This window comes from Camarhynchus parvulus, chromosome 10 (assembly GCF_901933205.1).
Source record: "Camarhynchus parvulus chromosome 10, STF_HiC, whole genome shotgun sequence".
In the NCBI taxonomy this organism is placed as follows: Eukaryota; Metazoa; Chordata; class Aves; order Passeriformes; family Thraupidae; genus Camarhynchus; species Camarhynchus parvulus.
The window spans coordinates 17588211-17603781 of record NC_044580.1 but is presented as its reverse complement, the minus strand read 5'-3'; the positions used below and the strand labels follow the sequence as shown (position 1 = coordinate 17603781).

The 15571-nt window shown below is 49.3% G+C and overlaps 1 protein-coding gene across 1 annotated transcript in view; it reads left to right on the top strand.

Moving 5' to 3' along the window:
* The first annotated feature begins 7146 nt into the window (after positions 1 to 7146).
* CHSY1 (chondroitin sulfate synthase 1) overlaps positions 7147 to 15571 on the top strand; it is a 74895-nt gene continuing 66470 nt past the window's right edge. The window contains exon 1 of the mRNA XM_030955082.1: positions 7147 to 7462. Within this exon, the coding sequence (XP_030810942.1) occupies positions 7191 to 7462 (272 nt within the window). The 5' untranslated portion in view covers positions 7147 to 7190. The remainder of the gene's footprint in view (positions 7463 to 15571) is intronic.

Below are 15571 nucleotides of genomic sequence, written 5' to 3'. Positions count from 1 at the left end.
AATGGGGGAGGTTGTTGTCTTAAAGAAGCAGAAATCCTTGTGTGATAAAATGGTCAGGAATGGGTTTATTTAATTCAGTAAAAACATTTGCAAAATAAATAAGCAGGTCTTAACTGAGCATATGCTAATCTTTCTCTGTGTCTCAAGACTTGCTTCTGCCTAGGACTAGGGATATGGCTTTTTGCCCAATTCTAAGGTTTAATAAGACTTGTCAAGTGAAAATGAAATGAAGTATGTATTTCTGGAAGCGTCAATCCTTTTTTCTCCTTTATTTATTTTTTTTTATTTTAATCCTCAAGTTCCTGAATTTTTCTTAGTCAGACACTTCTAAGCTGTTGAACAGGGTGGGAGGACAAACCTCAGTTCATAAAACTTCTTTTGGCTCACAACCTGCACAAGAGGGAAGGGTTTTTCCTCTGACTTCAAATGGAAAGCTCTCCCCTGACCACAAGCATTATGGAAAGGTGGTTGCTTGCTGCTTTATAGCTCAGGAGTGAAGCATGCAGAAAGCATTAGGTGAAAGTGAACTATTTAATGAATCCATTGTTCCTGGTTTGGTATGAATTCCCAAGGACTTGAATTATGAAAGATCATATTAAAAAGCCTTCAGGAGATTTTTTTTTCCCCCCACTAGAGCAGTTATGCAAGAAGCCTCTTGCTTTACTCATGCAGATGTTCTGGAAATACCTCTCTCTGGAAGGAGCTGGGTAATAAACTATTTAACTGCTGTATAATGGTATTTAACCACTGAAGAATAATCTGGTTTGGGTATTAAAAAATCCAAAAATCAAGCAAGTGTTCAGAGGGACAAAAAATTTCTGAAGATGTTACTTGCTTGAGAAGTGCAGCTAAGTATTTTTTGTTGCTTTTAGATGATTTATATGCTGGAGGAGCAGAGTTTTTTGTTTTCTTTAAATTGCAGATGAGATCTGGTTTGTGCATAGTTCTCTTAACTATTCATCAGGAGTTCCTGAGCACTGGAGTTAAAACTGAACAAAACAACCCACGATGTCAGACTCTTAAAAATTATTTGGCTTTATTTGTGCTTTTAAAAACATTGTGAAATGAGGGAAAGATTTTAAGAGTGATATTGCATACTTGGGTGTTTAAAAAATATGTTTCTTATGCTGGAAATTTTTAATAACAAAGAGAAGAGGGAGTTGGGGGAGTGAGGGCATTGGGGGAATCTGTCAGCAGAGCTGTTCCCAGGTGTTCCAGAGTTATCTGTGTCTCAATCAGAGATCAATGTGAATGAAAATTATAATTGCACCTATATCTGCAAGGAACTGCTGTCCTTGCAAAATCTGAGTGCAGGTGTGAAGTGCCAGTACTAACAAATCTCATCTGCTGTGTTGTATGCAGCTCTGTACTTTTCAGACTCAAAACTCAAGGAGCTGGGCTGTTCTGCAGTGGCTCTGTGCTCTGACTGCTGATACTCAGGTGTTGAGATTGGCTTTTTGCGGGGGGGTTGTGTCTCATTTCTCTCCCTAGAAGATGACTTTGCATTCCAGAGTTCTGTGAAGGGGGATGGCATCCAGCCTGAGAGTCTCCTGTACATTTCACCAGCAGCTCTGTTGTTCCTGGCTGCATTTAAACCCCTCTGATGCTCTTCTTTCTGCCTCCTGCTCAAGCAGGCAGCTCCCTTCTCGTGCCTGGCTGCACATCAGCACACATCCCAGCATCAGATCCACCTTCTGGATGCATTTTGCTCTTATGCAGGCTAAAAAGTGGCACCTTTTCAGGGATCAGTTTAGCCACAAGTGGGGCTCGGAGTATTTCTGTCCATGCTATAGCTGAACACTGAAACTATGCAATTTCCAGCTGTAAAAAAAGCTGGTCTAGACTTGGATGGGCTGAAGCTTTGGGGTTTTTTTTTCCCCTCCCTCCTGTGTGGAATGAAAGCTTGGCTTTGGGAACAGCTCTGCAACCACAAAGGAAAGGCACAGGCTGCTGGCTGGGTGGTGTCCTGGCCCTGCTGCACTGCTGTAGCTGATTTTTGTGAGAGCTTCCAAGGCAGCCTGACACACACCCTGCCCATATTCCCAGCTCCAGAGCCAGCGACTTCAAAACCTTCTGTTGGTTTTTTTTTTTTTTTATGAGAAACCAATGTCTTCAGTGGAATAGGTGCCCTCAGCTCAGCTTTGGTGGGGAAAATACAAATTTTGTGTTGAAGGTTTCAGTGGCAAGGCGCTGGCAGGGAGGCAGGTGCTGTTCTCGTGCATTGATTGCTGTGATTTTATTTTGAAGTGCACACCTGCTAAAAAGCACTTTCAGCACAGAGCAAGATCTCCACTGGTAAATTTACAATTTCACTCCTTCCTCTACTGTAGATTCTTTCTGTGTGGTGGTTACTGAGCTCAGAAGCTGGTTCTGTGGGGAACAGTCGTGGAGGGAGGCAGGGAAAAGAACTTAGAAAATTTTATTTAAAGAGAATGGAAGGGAAAGAAAATTTTATTTAAAGGGAGTGGAAGGGAAATGGATACCCTGAAATACCTGGCATTTAAGTCTAGTTCTAGTACCCTGCATTAAAATGGGGAGTTACTGTCAGCTTGGCCTAAAAGATGCACTTTGAAAAAACAAAAAACCCAGCTTTACTTTATCACATACTGGGAGGGGGCAACACTGCGTGTGAATTCCATTTCTCAGGTAATGTAATTGCCACTTCTTTAGGTGTTCTGCTTTTTAGGCTCTGACATCTTGATGCTCAATTTAAAACTGGGCTTTTCCAGCGTGTTCTTAACTCGGGTCTGGCAGCACCACGTTAGAAATGCATCAGTCCCCTGGTCACAGCCCGCAGCGCTGCTCCTGTCACCAGCCGGGTGACACCCGGAGGTTCAGCAGGCACCGGACGAGCTGCCTGGGGAGCAGGAGGGTTTTCCACGGCATTCCCGCATTTCCCGGCCGGGAATGGGAGCGCGCTGCACTGCGGGGCCGGGCCGGGCGATGGCAATGTCGGGCCGGGCTGGGAGCGAGAACGGGCACGGCTCCGGCAGAACGGGCACTGCAGAACGGGCACAACAGAATGGGCATGGCTCCTGCAGAACGGGCACTGCAGAATGGGCACAGCAGAATGGGCATGGCTCTGGCAGAACGGGCACAGCAGAATGGGCATGGCTCCGGCAGAACGGGCACAGCAGAATGGGCATGGCTCCGGCAGAACGGGCACAGCAGAATGGGCATGGCTCCGGCAGAACGGGCACAGCAGAATGGGCACAACAGAATGGGCACAGCAGAATGGGCACGGGCACAGCAGAACAGACTCTTCTGAGTCACCTGCCCAAGCACAGCTTGGACCAGAATAGGATGGGGAGGGGAAAAAAAAAGAAAGAAAAAAGTGGGTGCTGGAGCTGAGGAAGGAGTTTCCGCATCATTTGGGAAAATGCAGCAGGGCTGGAAATATTGTGACAGAGACAAATGCTACTGGTTGCCCAGTGAGATTTTTTTGGCCCCCACCCTGAGTCTGTTACATTGAATATATGAAGTATGCTCATTTTCCGGTGCCTGGGCAGTTTTTAAAGTATAAGTTTGAGTACTGGAACATTCATAATTAAAGTTTCTGGAGCATTTGGGGAGTAGTTCGCTTCTGTAACTATTATTTTAAAATGTGGTAAAGAATGTGTCTTATAGAAGGTAAATCCTGCAAGTATTGGAGGTGGGCTTGCTGGAGATCAAAATCAGTGGGAAAAAGAAGTGGTAATAATGCAAGATATTCCTTTCCTCTACAGGACAAAGTCTCCTATGTGGAATAAACTTTTTTCATTTGGCATTCAGGTTCTTTATTCTGAAAGGATGGCATTTATTCTGTATGCACACACACACAGAGGCAGCTCGAGGACTTGGCTTTTCCATTGTTTAAAAATAGGATTACTGTTTTGTTAATCTGATTATGAATCTAAACCATGTGGGCCTGTCAAGTGGGCTCTCAGTGGCTGGGCTGGGTGCTAATCTCGCTGGAGGGAGTGGGATGGGAGCGTGGGGATGAGCACACGCCATGTGCATCCTCTGCAGATTTTGGAGAGCCCTCAGAATACCTCCTCCAGCCATCCCACAAGGAACTGGAAACATGCTGCATAAAAATGCCTGTATGCTTGTAGACTGTGTTACCAAAGAAAAGTATCGTGTCTTTGAATATATAGTAACCATGATACATAGTGACAGCTATTGACACCAAGAGCTGTATTAATAGGGAATGGCACTTAAATGTGATTATGCAGTATGACCTTTTGCTGCCATCCAGATTAAAAATACACTCTAGGCAGGTAACAGTATTATAATTCCACTGGAAGAACTAAGCCATGTTTTTCAAGTTTTCCCTAAATCTGCTTTTCCCCCTTTTTTTCCAGCAGCTGCTCTATGCAAGAACAGGGGCAGAAGCAGTAAAAGGGGGCATGTACCTGCCTAGCACTTTGAAATGTGAGTTTGGCACCATAAATGGCACAAAGGGAGGCATGTGGATGTGCTGTGGGAGTTCTGTGAGCATTGCAGCATTCCCAGGTGGCACCCCCTCTTCCCAGCTGGACATCTCAGCCTTAGAGCTGGGGTGTGAAATCTGACTGTCCCTGCTCTGCAGGTCAAATCTGGCACCAGGACAGCTCCCCTTCCTTCTCCTGCCCCTTCCCAAGCATCCTCTGACCAGCCCTGCACTGGTGAGCTCCAGGACCATAACTGCTCTGGAGGTGCAGCGAGGTGGGAACGTGCCCAGGAGAGCTCTGGGCTGGGGAGATCTGTCAGGGGAATGTGCTGCTCTGCTTCATCATTTCCATGTGTGCTGAAGTGGCACGGAGTTCTCAGCTCTGATGACTAACTTCTTTTCTTTGTGGGAAGAAGCCAACTGACAGCTCCTCAGCCCCAGCCCCAACCTTTCTCCTTTTTATTGCCTTTTAACCACGCTAGCTCTGCCTTTTCCTGTAATTCATAGGCCACAGTGGCTTTCCCTTGAATCAGGAGATTTTTACAGCTGATTTGGAGCAGGCAGAGTAATCTCATTCCTGCTCATGGACTTGCCACATGTGCCTCTCGGAAAGGAGTGGGCTTGCTTTTTTTGTAGCTTGAATGTCTCTTGGTGTCGTGTATTTCAGGACCTGATGATCAGGCTTATGGGGAGAGGAGAGAAGCAGAGTTAATGAAGAACCTTTTTTAAGTGCAATAAAAGATCCACGTGTGCAGAGTGGCACAGGCTGAGGATAACCCCAGATTTCATGGAAAGGATCAGAGCACCAGTAGTTAGAAATAACTGTGAAGCATTGCAAACCCTGGGAATTAGAAAGGAGTTACAGAGGAAAGGAAAGTCCAGCCGGCCTTTGCCAAGCAATGGTGTTCCTGCCCCTCCTGGCTTTACCCGCCTTGTGTGTATTCCAGTTTGGATTGCTCTTCCTCTCTCTCTCTTTCACCATTTAGTTCTTCTCTTCCTCTTCACACAAACTCATCTCACTCAATAAATCTCTGTTCTGTCCATGGGCAAACAAAAGGAGACGTCCTGCTCTTCCTTCCTGTTCACTGTTTGTATTTCTTATCTAGTTTCTATTTGTATTCAATTTTATTGTTGATTAATACCATAAATCCTGGTGGCACTTTCCTTGTGTTATTTGTGCTCTGACATCACAAGTTCATCAGTGCTGACCTCGGTATGAGGATTGCACCACCACAAGAGCAATAAACCCCAAACAAAAGCATTTTTTTCAAGACACTTCAGTGAGCTCATTAGATAAGCAGATTGTGTCATTACCTGCTCAATCCCCGAATCGAGACAGTTACTTGTGATCACAAAAAGTCTGTCGTGGATGTCTCTCTTTGGCTTCTTACTGTAGAGTATTAATGTGGTGTGATATCCTCTTTTGCAATGGTTCTTGCTCAAGAGGTTGCTGCCTCTTGAGCACCAAGACTTTCTTCTTCCCAGCTTGTTGTGGATGACATCATGATATAAATAAAATTTAAAATGGAAAAGACTGGCAATTGGAAAGGCCAAAGTGGGCAGGAAATGGAAGAAACCACAATGATAAGCAGGAGGTCAGTGGGTAGTACTTGATAAGTTTCTTCTGTTGAGACTGGAAGGTTTTTTCCCTGTGAAATGTGAGGGGTTTGTGGCTGCAGCATTTGAAGCTGAAGTGCTCTGTAGATGAAACGCACGTGGAGAATCAGTGTGGACAAAGGAAAAAGAAATCTTCATGCAATAAAGCCTTCAATTTGTTGAGCACTCACTATAGCCTGCTGATGGAAACAGACTGACCTATTTCTGGTTGGTTTAATTAGCAAGGTGGGAAAAAACAGAGAGTGCCTGTGCCTTGGCTCCCTGTCCCCACAGCCTGTGCTGCACAAATGCAGCAGTGCCAGGCAAACAGGGCTGGAAGGCTGCTCCTCACTGCCTGCATCCCCTCGGACTCTGTGCCATGGAGCAGCAGGGACCGACCTGGTGCCTGTCCTGGATCTGTCCCCAGTGTCTTCCCATCCTAGTCTGAGCTCCCAGTTCTGGCCCCTGAGCCAGGGTTCTGCCACGGGGGCTTAGCACAGATGCTGGAACGCCTATCCTGGGATTATGTCCCGCACCTCAGTCCCTGTCCCCAGAGCTGGGCATCCACATTCTCTTGGCCTCCTGCCCCTCTTGATCTGGACAGCTGGGCTGAGGTTCTGGTGTCCCAGTTCCTACGTCAGAGTGTGGGATAGGGCCAGGTTCCCTATCCCTTGTCTGGAATGCTTGGTTAAGGTGCCGGTCCCTGTCACAGAACGGGTTTGGGTTGGAAGGGCCCGTAAGGCTCATCTCATCCCACTCCGTGCCCCGGGCAGCGGGGACACCTTCCCACAGACCGGGCTGCTCCAAGCCCCGTCCAACCTGGCCGGGAACACTTCCAGAGATGGGGCGGGACGTGCAGCGGTGCCGCTGCAGGGCGGTGCTCCGGCCCGGGTCACAGCGGCTCCCGGAGCCCCCTGCCCAGGGCCGCGTCCCGGAGCCCCGCGCGGGGCGGGGGCCGCGCCGGGGGCTGCGCGGCGGCGGCTCCGGCACGGCCGGGCGGGGCCAGGGGCAGCGCGGCGGGGCCGCACACGGCGCCTGTGCCGAGGGGCAGGGCCGGGGGAGGCGGGCGGCCCCCGCTCCCCTCCCTCCGCTTCCCGTCCCTGCCCCTTCCCCCATGGCGGCGCTGGGCGCCTCGGCGCGGCTGGCGGCGGCGGCGGCGCTGTGAGCAGCGGGCCGGGCGGGCATGGCGGGCCGCGGCCGCCGCGCCTGGCTCAGCGTCCTGCTGGGGCTGGTGCTGGGCTTCGTGCTCGCATCGCGCCTCGTCCTGCCTCGCGCCTCCGAGCTGGCGGCGGCGGCGCGGCCCCACCGAGCCCGCCCGCAGGGCTGCCGCCCGCCGCCCGCCGCCGCCGCCGCCGCCCCGCCGCGCCGCCCCGGCCCGCCGGCACAGAGCTTCCTCTTCGTGGGGGTCATGACGGCGCAGAAGTACCTGCGGAGCCGCGCCGTGGCCGCGCACCGGTGAGCGGCGGGGGGCCGGGGGCGCCCGGCGGGGACGGGGGTCCGGTGGGCAGCGTTGGGCTGGGGTCTGGGATGGCCTCGGGGTCGCTTCGGGTGGGCTCGACTCGTCTCAACTGAGTTCGGTCACGTTCAGCTGAGCCGGGCTTGGCTCGGTTCGCTCCCATTCAGCCGAGCTGGGCTTGGCTCGCTTCGCTCCCATTCAGCTGCACTCGGGCCGGTCGGCCGGTTGCCCCGGGGTAAAACCGCCCGGCCCGGGATGCCCTTACAGCCGGGATGCCCCCGCCGGCCCCGGGAGCCGCTCGCCCTTCCCCGGGGCAGGTGCGAGCGAACCTCGGGGCGCGCTCAGCCCCGGCGCTCCTCGCTCCTCGCCCCGGGGCGCTCCCCGGGCGGGCTGCGGCAGCCGCGGTGCCCCGAGCGCGGCTCCGCTGCCCGGGCAGCTCGGCAGCGACGCGAGGGGTGCAGTGAGCCGCGCTGCCGGTCCCGCAGGGTCCGGCTCAGCCAGGTTCCACCTGGCAGGTGGCCCCGGTGACCTTGCCTGAGGGTCAGGCAGCCCCGCCGGTGCGAGGGGACGCTGAGTGCCGGTCACCGGCGGAGACACGGGCATCAAAGTGCGTCCTCGGTGCCTCTGCCTTGGGCGCAGCTGCGCCACGCTGGTACGGCCCTTGGCTGCTGCTTGTGGAGCGAGCTGACAGCCTGACGGTAACAGAAATAAAGTTTAGAGACCGCTAGATAAAGTGGTCTGGATAAAGACCACTGTGCCAAGCCGAAAGCTTGTGCTTGGGAATGAGACCCAGAAAAGGCATCTGGGAACAAAGAGTAAAACCCACCTCGGCTCTCTGCAGCCGCTGCTGAGGCTGGACCAGGCAGTGAAACAGCTCGGATGGGCAGAGTCAGCCTGGGTGAAGCGCTCCGTGCTTCAGACTGGTTGAGCTAATGCAGGAGCCAGGGTCTCGGAGCCGTGTGTTTGTTACCTGAGCACACCTAATTTTGGAGCAGGAGCAATCTTTGGTGCTTTGCTCTGTGTGCTGCTCACCGTGGTCCCCAGGTGCGGCTGGGCATGGCCGTGAGTGCCACGGGCTAGCGGGAATTGTGTCCAAAGCCTCGGCAGCATCAGGATAGTCATCTCTTCTGTGAGACATGTGTCTGTGGCTTTGGTGGAACTCTGTGCTCTGCTGAAATGTGCTGGGATATGCTCATTGCTCCGGTGTGTGCGCCAGCAGGCAGTGCTGGGAGGCTGCACGGGAAGCCTGCTTGGGAAATCTGAAAGAGTCAAGAGCTAAAATGTCAGCTCGGGTATACCCCAGCTCTGGCTGAGCCAGCGCCCTCAGAGCAGCAGCCAGGAGCTCTGGGGCAGATCTTTAATGAAACATCCCCTTTAGTCTTGTGCTAGAACAGACCCTTCTCCCTGTCCTGCCTGCCCTGGCTGAAAAGTACTTGGCCCTATTGGCCTGTAAGAGCATGGTGACAAAACTATGTATGATGGGCCATCATGCCATCGTTCCCAGCTTGGCTCTGGTTTCAGGAAATCTGTCTTTATATCAGCATCCAATGGAATAAAATTGCTTTATTTGGGCAATCTGAGGCATATTGTCCACCAGCGATGGTTTTAATGGAAACTTAATTCCTTCTTCCAGCAGTAGACCTGTAATTAAGTTACAGAAAGCGCATGATTGATGCTTTGAAATGGGTGAAGGAATCTGTTTCTTCAGGGTTATGTTCTCCTTCACCGTGTGGGATGGAGCATTTTGGATTGCAAATCTCCCAGGCTGTGCAATTTAGATTTACATACAAGGAGGCTGAAGTCGTGTTGGGACATCGCATACCAGGTTTTATGGCAGAATACTTTATCTAGCATCCATCAGATTTTGCATCAAGAATTCGGAAAAGGGAAATTTATCACTGTGTTGTCCAGAGTGTTCTTTGGGGAGAAATTCACTTTGCTGGCGTGGGAAGGTTTCTTATTTTTGCCTGGTTTTGCCTGTGCTTGCTGAACAGTCTGGTGCTGTGGCTGAGCTGGGTTTAGAGAACAAGATCTGCGACATCTGCTCTCACAAAACAATGGCTAAAGATGCAACTTAACAATTCAGCTAATGGAATCGGGCTCCTTCAGCCCTTAGATGGAGATCTGAGTATCGCTTTTTACTACACTGCTATTTTGGTTTAACCTCTAGAGATGATGTCTGTCTTGGAAGAGACGGATGAAGAGACTCTTAGTAGGGCTAAATGCGTTTTTCTCACCTCCGTTGGTGAAAGAAATGAGCTAATGTCCTGGTGACAGGAAGACATCTTTGGGGGAGGATGGGGAGGGGGGAAGAGGAAGACAAACCTGAAATCTTAAATGGCTTTTGATTGCCATGAAGTACTCAAGCAGACAATTGCTGGGATTACTACATTGACAAAGCATCCTGGTGAGCTGAATCGCTGGCACAGCCAGTGAAATGGGAAGCTGCTAGCAAGGCATTCCCGGGGTGGCAGCGTGTGCAGAGCCTTGATACCACGCTGAAAGGAATTAGGGATTCAGAGGCTGAATACCTCCAAATTGCTGTGGCTCAAAGGCCATTTACAGACACAGCTAAAAGGGAGCGGAGCGGAAAGCATTTGCTGATCCTGGCTGCTGTGAATCCAGATAGGGTCTAACAAGAGGGGAAGCAATCCACTTCCTGAACATCAATCATGAGCAAAATGACCACTGCAAGGCAAACCAGGCCTGCTGGATTTTCGGGAGCCGCCGGCTCTTTGTAACAGTCCTGCTTTTGTAGTCTGCGAGGCAGGGAATAAGCTTTAGATCCACAGATTTTCGGAGGGCAGATTTGCAGCCTCAGCAGTGATTGCATCTGACAGCCAGGTTAGCAGAGCTTCCCTTCCAGGAGGCCGGGGAAGTGCAGCAGCAGGAGCCACGGTGTCACTTGGAAGGACAAGGAATAGTCAGGAAAAGAGCTGGGCAGGAAGGAGTTAAAGGCATGGCTGGGGTTCAGGGAAAGTGCAACAATATGTGCTAATGGTTTTGCAGTTGAGGGGAGTTGTCCTAAAAGAGCTGCAGGAAGGAGAGGATGGGAATAAGCAGTCTCCCAGAAGATTTAATTCAGCTGTCTCAGGAACAGAAATATCAGGCAGTTAACCCTTTTTTTTTTTTTTCCCCGTTTGCGTAGCAACTACATTTCCTGGGAAACGTGGCAGGAGAGTGGTGTGAATGCAGTTAATGGCGAGATGTCAGCGGCTGGCCTCTGGCAGCATCTCTGCAGGAACACAGCCGCAGCACTTCTGGGTTTGGGACGGTCCCCACGGCACCGCCAAGTGCCACGAGGACCATGAGGGATGCCCGGGGCTGGTGCTGAGCCATCCCTGCCCGGTGGCACAAGGATGCCCTTTGGGGGCTCCATTTCCATCCTCTGTTGGTGGTGGCTCACAGGCAGCTGGAATCCAAATACCTGAGTGCTCAGAAGAGCTTAAGTGAAAGGCAGCCAGAAGGATTTGGGTGTGGGGGAGTTTGGGTTATCTGTCTAAGCCTGCACTTACACACTGTAAGTGCGTTGTTCCTAAATTCGGATCTGCATCTGTCGGGTGGTTTGGTGAGGGGATGTGATGGATTGTGGAGCCCCTGCCTCTTGGGAGGGGGCCCTGTGAAGTGACTTGAGATGTCGTGCCAGCACAGTACGTGTTTTACTTCATGTGTGAATCGTACCACAGTACTGCAGCAGTGAGAACTCGGTGTCCTGCTCAGGTACCCTCCACCAGAAACATGATGTACTTGGCGTTTCTGGCCAGTAACCTGAAATTTGTGAGGATGTTTAAGGAACGGTATGAAAGAAACACATAGAGCAACTGTCATTGATACGGGGGTAAGTAAAACAAAGTCATCTACAGCCCCCAAAATAACCATATGGCCCAAAACTCTGAGACACTTGGGCTCTGATCTTAGCCTGGCCACTGACTGTCTGTGTGCCTGTGGGTGATGGATCCATTTCTGTCCCTGTGTCCACAAGGAAGGTGGATGTGCATGGACAGAAAACCAGCATCACTTAAAATTGGAGGAGTGTAGCTCAAAGGACTCAAAGACCTGCAGAGGCTGCTTGGGTTCTCTGTTAAAGCAATCCAGCAGAAACCTGAAAGGAACTTTGCCTCAAAATTGGAATTCTGTAATGCAGACCTTAGTGACAGAGATGTGGAAATTTTAAAAAACAGCTTTTTTTGGTGACCTCCCATGTGTTATTTACAATACCATGTGCAGGAGCAGCGTGCTGGTTTCCGAGCTCAGTTCTCCTGCCTGAGCTGTGGTTCACTGCTTCCCCCGTAGCAAATGTTGTTGGAAGAACGAGGCCTTGAAGAACAGTGATGCCAAACTAGCCCTAATTCAACATGGAATTTAGCTGCATTCAAGACATCAGTCTTTCATGTCTGTTGTCTTGCTGAGTTCTTCACAAATTATGATTTTCTTCAGCGTAATTATACAAGATGACTATTTCTCAAAACTTTAAATGATTTCTCTGATCTCCTCTGAGGGAAACTTCCTGAGCTGCAGACAAAAGCCAAATACGTTTTTTGTCAGTCTTCAGCCTGACTCTCTACAAAGGGAGCACTGTCTGCATAACGCCACTGACTGTGCTTCTGCCGAGTCTGCAGAGCTGATAAGCAAGATAATACAAATAAATAATAAATACTGGAAACTGAAGAGAAAACATCCCAGATCTGTGCTGCTCCTGCTGCAGGCTGTGCTTTAAAGCTTCTTTTTAAATTAAGAAATAACTTCTGACAGCATTCCAAGACTACAATTGTGGTCACTTTTTAGCAAATACTGGGGTTTTTTAGTGCTCTTGGTGTGCATAAGGTTTTCTGTATTTCATGAGTACCTGGGAGCCAGCTAAAAAGATAAAATCTTTTCACCCAGTTTGCTTGTGACTTGCTTAGCCTAGGGTCCATGTAGAATATCCAGTGTGTAAAACTGGGTGAGGGAGGGATGGTAAAATTGATTTGGTAACCACCAACACTGGAGCATCACTGGACTCATGTTGTCTGCTTAGAGATTTCTTCCTGAGGAAGCATTACTCATTTAGTTTGTGTTTGTTTAATTTTCACTTTGATTTCCTTGTCAACACAGCCTTCTGGTTTGTGGAGTTGTGTGCCCTGTGCACTGAGAGAAACCAGGTCACACAGCATCGTGCAGGTTTTTTACCTCCTGGGGAGGGTAATAGAGAGCCTTGCTGTCCTGATTCATGCACATCCTCCTGCTTAAGCAGCAGATTCAGATTACACGGGGGAGATAAGGTTGGGATCTGTCAGGGTTTTTAAATGACCAGTTCAGGACAGTATCAGTTGTATTCACAAGCTGATATTTCTCTGTGGACAGAGTTGAAATGGCTTTGACTGAAGCACTCGGTGATCGATCACTGCAGCCCAGGTGGTCTCTGCAGGTGCAGATACAAAGTCTGGTGGCAGAAATGTTGTGTCCATGTGTCCTTTAAACAGCTCAGGGTGGCAGGGTGGTGGGGAAGAAGGAGGGTGTCAAATTTCAATAAAAATATTTTTCTGGGTTTTTTTTTCATTTTCAAACATACAATTCTTTTGTAGATACAACCTGCAGGTCTTATACTGGAGAAACCTTGACCAGGAAAGTGATGTCAGCTGGTGGAAGGGGGTGTTGGTGGGGCCACAGAGGTGGGGAGGTGTTGAGTCAAGAGCTCTGTGCTCAGGAGCTGAAGGGTCAGGTTGCTGCCCATAACCTGAGAGCAGACAAGGTAAACGACAGTGGAGGTGGGAGGACTGGCAAGAAATGTACGTTTTACATACTAAACTACAGAATTGCTGGTGATGGAGCCAAGTCTGATTATTTGCAACATTGGATAAAAAAGTTAAAAGCAGCTTTGATCAGAATTCATCCCTGCATTTATCAGTCCTTAGTTCTGCTGATAGCTGGGGCCAGGAAAACCTACTTACAGTTCATCTCACCCTCTGTGGTTTGGCTTCTTTGGCTGAGTGCAGCAACATGTTTCCTGAGCAAACTGTTCTCCCTGTATTCTGTCCCAAAAGGACCACAGCAAGCTGTGGCTTGGACGTGAGGAGCAGCCCGTGGTGGCTGCATTGTCTCAGCCTGTGCCCGGGCTGTGCTCTGTTGACACAGACACTTGGGCTGTTTGTCCATGTGGGAGGGTTTCATCCCTTTGGGTTCAAACAAAGCCACGGTCACAAATAACATGTTGAGCTGTCTCATCCTAGAAATTGTGTTGTTGCAGGAGGTGAACAAAGGCTCAGTCAAGCTGTGCTGCTGCAGGGTCGATGTGGTTGACATGAGATCCCAAGGCTGGAGTGACATCGTGGTGCTCACGCCGGTCCTTGGGGTGTGGTTGTTGTTAGGGCACGGTGTTTCTGTCCCCATTCTTGCACACATGCAGGAATGTCTCTGTTTTACCTCTGGTCTAATGTGAAACTTAAATATGGCTCATATGGAAATATGGGCTCAAACTGGCTTTGGGATGAGGGGTTCAGTGCAATAAGAAGACTGGGAATCAAGCATGCCAGGGTTTATGGATGTGCATGCATTGTGTTCCCTTTCTGTTGAATGGGAGCTCTTCTCTTGACAGTAATTAGTGGTTCTTGAGGTGAGGGTGCCTATTTGGAGAGCAGGGAGTAAATTTAAACTGGGAATCAACAAAGGGCTTGATGACTTCCAGGAGGGAGGTAAAGCTTGGAGTGATAGAAGACTTCCTGTGTTGCCCAGAGATTACGGTCATGATAAAGGCAGATCTTTCCGGGTATGAAGAGCAAGTCTGAAAAGACATTGTTTGCTTTTGGATAAAAAAGTAACTAAACAGAAATTTCCAAAAGACTTTAGGTTATAACTTCAACCTGGTGTTGTCTGCAGAGTGTCCTGGGTCCACCCAAAGCTGAGACTCAGTGGATGAGATGAGCTGCATTTCTCAGTAACTCCTTCTGTTCTTTCTGTGGCACTAAAATTTAAACGCATCTTTAGTGAAAAAAAGTCTTTTAAGCTTAGACTGGGAGTTGATATGGGAAGAGCTGTGGATGATTTGTATGTGGAGTGTGGGTGTCAGAAAATAAAGAGCAGAACTTCCTTAAGACTTAGTGAAAGTTCAGGATGTGAGCGTGTCTCCTTTTAAAGCGGGCAGTTCTCAGTGCTTTACCAGGATGTGATTTATAACCAGCAGTACTGTGCATTAATTGCTTCACTGATGATTAAAGGCCTCATCACCTCTGTTGTGAAGTCAGTGGGAATGTTTCCATTTGCTTTACTTTGTGCTCTTCTGGAAGCTCAGATCTAAACTTTGCTATGAAACACTACCCATGGCAGTAAGAAATCCAGGAGACAAAGCTTTTAAAGTAATTGGGTGATATTCATTACACACAGTGGAATTAGTGAGAAACTGTTAAGGTGTCAAAGTTGATGTTCAGGTAGTCTCATTAAATACCTCCGCATTTTCTGTTGGAACTTAAGGGATATTTCTCCTGAAGTACTTTTATATTTCAGGCTTTATATGATAGCTAATTCTGGAGATTTAAAATTTCAGATGGTCTGTGCTGCCCAAAATCTGCTCAGGTATTGGCAAGAAGCCTGTGCTGAGAGGCATCTGGTCAGAGTGACAGTGATGCATTGAGGGAATACTGTGTCCTTTACCTTGAGAGTCTTTTCACATCAGCTTTAGGTTATATTCTGAGTATAGTCACCAAATAGAATTATGGATTATTCTCCCTGTATATAAAAAGGGGCAAAACCTGTTGGTTTACCAGCTAAAATAGTTTCCTGTGAGTTTCTGTGAGGGATATGTGATCTCTTATCCCAGATAGAATCTCAGAAAATGGTACTGCAAGCTTAAAATTAATAATTTTTGAGGGCAAGGCTGTAGCAGTTACGTGACTGAAAATCCTCCCTGGAGAAGGCTGTGCTCTGCCTTGAGGAATCATCCTGCAGCTCTTCCTGCTATCAGTGACCCAGTTTGCCCATGCAGATGGGTTGGATTTGTCGGAGAGGAGCATGGAAGGTGTGGAGCAGATGTTGCTGTGCTGCTGTGCACAGGAAAGGCTCCTCTTCTGTGCAGTTCCTCTCCACTAGAGCCTGGAATGAAATGTCTGGAAAGCTGCTGGAGGTGCAGGTGTTGG